Source organism: Epinephelus moara, chromosome 1, assembly GCF_006386435.1.
Source record: "Epinephelus moara isolate mb chromosome 1, YSFRI_EMoa_1.0, whole genome shotgun sequence".
NCBI lineage: Eukaryota > Metazoa > Chordata > Actinopteri > Perciformes > Serranidae > Epinephelus > Epinephelus moara.
The window spans coordinates 290,267-295,497 of NC_065506.1; the positions used below are offsets into that span (position 1 = coordinate 290,267).

The 5,231-nt window shown below is 35.8% G+C and overlaps 2 protein-coding genes across 2 annotated transcripts in view; one reads left to right on the plus strand and one right to left on the minus strand.

The window, feature by feature from the left end:
• Nucleotides 1–5,231, minus strand: part of adamts17 (ADAM metallopeptidase with thrombospondin type 1 motif, 17) — a 487,878-nt gene that overhangs the window by 238,601 nt on the left and 244,046 nt on the right. The window lies entirely within an intron of this gene.
• On the plus strand, nucleotides 288–1,735 carry LOC126388480 (uncharacterized). The gene is made up of 3 exons (XM_050041574.1): nucleotides 288–361; nucleotides 565–644; nucleotides 998–1,735. The coding sequence occupies exons 1-3, from the start codon at nucleotides 357–359 to the stop codon at nucleotides 1,549–1,551; spliced, it is 639 nt and encodes a 212-aa protein (XP_049897531.1). The 5' UTR covers nucleotides 288–356; the 3' UTR covers nucleotides 1,552–1,735.

Genomic DNA, 5,231 nt, shown 5'->3' on the forward strand with positions numbered 1-5,231 from the left:
ATCGTGTATACAGACAAGTGTGGATAACTATTCTCACTACTACAAATTTATCCTCATCCAATTTACATGACACTTCACAGTAGTCCTCACCAGAATCATCCCACATAAAACCAACCCATTTACCCCGATTGTGAATGTAGCTTTTTGAGAACATTTGCATTATTGTACCAACAGGAGTTAGCAATTGGTCCTTTATCCAAAGGACCACTTTCCCTGGGGGAAAGGACCAATCACTGTTTAAATAGCTGGTCAGGACTGTATATATACTCTGGGCTCCTCACAGAAACTTCACAAGAGACTTCAGTCTTCAGGTGTTACATTTTGCCATTTTTGCATCAGAAAATCAAGTCTTCAAGATGAGGTAAGTTACACATGTTAATTACCTCTCCTCTTCCTAAAAATGTTTGTTTTTGTTTTTTACAGAACACTCTAGCATGTATAATATTGGTAGTCTTAGATATCATATAACTGCCAGTCAACAGTTATTCTACAAGCGCTGCTATGAAAATGTTTTGGTTTTTTTTAATCAGGTTTCGATTTCTCACCACTTTCCTTTTTGCCCAGAAAACTCAAGTCAGTACTTCATGTTCATCACAAACAACAAGAACAACAATCAAGCAGGAGATTCACATTCCAAGAGAAAGGTATGTTACTGCACAGTATTTTTTGAATATCTTCAGTACATCATTTCAAAACGGAACTAAGTTTTATTAACATAGTAGTAGCTAGTTTACTAATTGTTACAATTCCAAAATATTATTTATTGCCATTTTTGAACCAGTTTTAAATATAAGTATGTAAAAGTAAGTAAAAGTATGTGATGGACCTGACACGTTGTTAACATAAAGATAAATGTTAATTGTGATGCAATTTCTGAATTATAACTAAAGCACCAAAACAGTGTAGCACAGATTTTGTAAGTTAAGAAATAAAACTGAAACTGCAGTGTCATTGATCTTGTTTCTAATCATGTATGTTGTATTGTCTTTTCTATCAGGATTACACACAATCTGGATTGTGGGTGACAGCTATGTCCGACGTGGCCAAAGGCAGGCAAAGGAGACCATGGGGACAAATCTCGGTGTGTCTGCCCACATCCAATGGTTTGGCAGGGGAGGCCTCTGTTGGGATGGACTACTTCCCTGGCTCAAGCAGTGCATGAAAGGAAGAACTGCTCCAGACGTACTGGTCATTCATTGTGGGGGCAATGACCTGGGACGTGTGAAAAGCACAGAGCTTCTGAAAGTGATGAAAAAGGACTTGCTTACACTCTACAAACAGTTTCCCCAGATGAGAATCGTGTTTTCAGCCATCAATCAGAGGTGCCACTGGAGGTATGGCCCCCCAGGGAAAGTGGATAAAGCCCGGAAGTTTGTGAACAATGTGATGGCAAGCTTTGTTCTGGCTGTTAATGGGAGGACTGTGCACCACCCTCACATTGTACATGATAAGCCTGAATTGTTTTTAAATGACAATGTTCATTTAAGTTCTCAGGGATATTGCCTGTTTTTAAGTGCTATTGCTCAGGCTCTGCAAGACCTGGAAGGTTGATTTCATTTTAGGACCAAATTTTTTGGTGCCAGAAAACTGTGCTCTAAAGCAACCCCCCTCCCACTTAGTAGAGCTTGAATGTCATTACATTACATTATTACATTATTTTTGTCAGTAGTAGCGACAAAGGTTGACTGTATCGACTATAATAATTCTTCTCTTCTGTAAATATATTTGCAAAGAAATGAACAAGGACATTTTGAACAAAAAACACTTGAAATAAATTTAAGTACATTTTGAACAAAAAACACTTGAAATAAATTTAAGTTTACAATGTAATGTGTATGTTGTTTTTTTTCTTGATGGCTGCAATCTGTAACATATTCAAATTTACCAGCAAACTAACAAGATAGATCATATCTGACATCTGACCAATGACACAGCATTGCAACAAAGACACTGAGAAGCACCCTTTAAAGGTTTTTGTTATGGTGGACCTGAGATAGGCTATAACAGCTGACACCACCATTAGGTGGCCTGTGCCTCTTCAATTTAAAATGTAAATGTCATATTTTTGACTACATATATGGGATATGTGTGCCATATCAAAATAGATTAGTTTTATCTGCGAGACGTATTCAAGCATTGCAAGTTTTTCTACATAATGTGCATTTTCCAGAAAATTATTGTATACACAGTTTAGATTGTACTAGAGGGTCCCCTCTTGAACTGTTAAGACTGACAGAAGCCAACATTTAAATGCAGTTATGCGTGAGAAAGAACAGAGGAGCAAATAAGCACAGCAAATTATTCTTAAAAAAGAATGATCAAGCTTCTTTTATCTGACAGCATGAATGAGTTTAAAATGAATGCCCTGAACATTCCAAAACAAAGTGTAGTTAACACATGTTTCAACACCTGTCTTAGACTGACAAAGATATTTTCCCCCCGAGTCCAATCAGGTTATTAAAAGCACATACAAATAAGATATAAGCCACAGGATGAAGGAAGCCCTCTATAGGAGTATGAGACATTTGCAAAATTGGTACAATCAATCTTTTCTGATTTTTAGCTAAAATATTATTTATTCTCAATTCTCAAGTCATCCATGAAAGAGTGTGAGTATCGTCCCTCAGTATTCAACAGAGGACCTGTGTCGTTTTATTAAAGCAAAGAGGGGACTTCAGTTAATCTATACAGTCTTTCTTTTTTGTTTTAGGCCAACTCCATCAAGACATTTTTGGGGTGATATTTGTAATTTTCTTTTGCTGATATAATGGTCTGCAGACTGACAGCAGTTGCTCTGCAACATGCTCTCATCCAGCGGTGCACTGCACATCCACTCAGCCAGACCATAAGTGCCCTAAACTTGGTGAGGAGTGAGAGGAAAACAGCCTGCAGAGTCACACTCTTTAAACTCTTTGATTCAGTGAATTAAGGACTTACTTCGACCAAACCAGAGTTGTTGGTTGTTGGGACAGTGAACAGACTAACAAAGATGGTTTAGGTGAGTTGTACATGTTTTTCTGTCGAGTCTGAATGACGTGTGTTTTTCAAGAAGTTAACAAGCCAATTGAGTTCGTCTTAGTTCGGTAAAAGAGAGAGACTTAAATCCAGATGGTGTGTGGTAGTATTTCTCTGTTTTAAAAGGAGAATAGGTGTGAGAATATTTAATTTCTTGACATTTTGTGAGTTTATGTTGTTAATTGGACATAGTGAACATACGCAGTGTATGTAACATAAGGAGTTTGTCGCTCACACGCATCTCCCAGCTGAGACACTGTAGTCAGTGTTGTAGGGCAGTAATGACAAGGCAGTATCATTTTGTTAGGTTAACATGATAACGTGTGACATAATCTAATGAAAACCTTGATGACGTGTTTGCTGCAAATGCGTGTGTACTTTGACAGCTGCCACTGTTTGGCCTCCAGAGACAACATGGTATGTTTAATGGCACAAATCCACAATCTAGTCTTTCCTGAGTTTTCTTTGTCAGGCATGATTCTGTAGAAACACATTGAGACTGTTTCATAAGCAACTGAAAACTCCTTGTAGTTGTAAAATATCCATAAAGGTAGAAGTTTGCAAAATCAGTACTCAAACTAGTTTTTGAAGCTTACATGCTTCCATAAATGCATTTAGTGATTTTTATGCTACTTCAATATATATTATTATTATGTTTTCATATTTGCAGATCATTCTCTATTTGACATGAGAAAGAAGCAGTAGCCCCTACAGAGCAGAGAGAGAACCAGGTCTGTGTAACAGATTGCAGGCTCTCGAGAGCTGGTAGGCTGGGTAAGAGTTTATATGAAGTCTGCCTCCGTCACTCTCTGCTCCACCTGTCCATTTGCTTCTGCAGGAAGGGTTAATTAGTCAGATATATTGAGTCACTGAGAGCCAAATGCTTTACTGCCTTCAAAAGCCATGTTCATCAAAATCAACTTTCAATTAATTCAGTTCAGTTGTATTTTAAAATTCATTTAACCTCTCTTTTTTGGTTTCTATTGTTGTTTTTTCATGGCTTATTTTGTTCTCAAAAAATTGCTCTGTACTGTAAAAATTGTTTTCTAATTATTCATGATTAATTTATTATGTTGTACATTTTAAGTGTATCTAATTATTCATGATTAATTTATTATGTTGTACATTTTAAGTGTATATTATTTTTTGTAAATATTTTATGAATTTAACATGAATATGTAATATACTTTACAAAAATCTAAATTCCATAGTGTGACTCAAAAAAGTAACCTTTTGATGAATTGCAGCACACAAAATCACAAAAGTATGAACTCAGGAAAAAAACAAATTAAACACAAGATTTTTTTTCTTTAGTTTTTAGACTCAAAGCACAAGAATCAGACCCCCAAGATGATGGCCTGCATGGCCAGTTCGGAAAGGCTTGCTACATGAGCCTACGCTCCATTAAGAACAGGAGATCAGGGGAACCGCGGATGTGGTTTTCCAGGTTATTCAAATATTTCAACAAGAAAAAGAAGAAATTATACACGAGAAAAGAGATGCTGTTCACTATGCTAATGAGGAAACTTCTGGAGAAGGTCTGGGGAGTTGGAAGAGAAACCTTTTTGTGTGCCTTATAATTATTAATGATGAATGTATTATGTTATATATTTATATATTGTATATTTATATTTTTAATGTTATAAATTGTAAATAAATGATTAATACAAACACACGACTCTGAAAATGAACTTTTTGATGAATTGCAGTACATGCAAATCACAAAAGTATGAGCTCAGCAAAAGAAAAAATTATACACTAGAAAAACCTGGCTTTTTTTGTTTAGTTATGAGACAAGATTTGGGGTTTTTACACCCAAAGCACAGTAGTTACTTAAAGACCTAAAATATATACAACTTATATATATGTCTTCTCTGTATCTGTGTTTGTGTTCTTTGGTTTTAGAGTAGGCTACAAGTAAGAATTGCGGCATGCTGGAATGGCAAAAGTATGATAATTTTAATAATAAAGAAAAATATTAATGATGATTTTTAAAAGAAAATAGATACTATCCACTGTACTAACAAGGAAAACTGAGGAAAAAATACATTTTAATTCCGAGAGCAGAATGGAATCAGGTGGGAGATGACCTCTGACCTAAGTTTTCCAGGTTGATATTTGGTGTAATGTCTGTGGTCTACTTGAACTTGCATGGTCATGCAGGCTTGGGTGACATTTCCTGCAAATCTTACATCTTAAATCATTCATTTTAACTT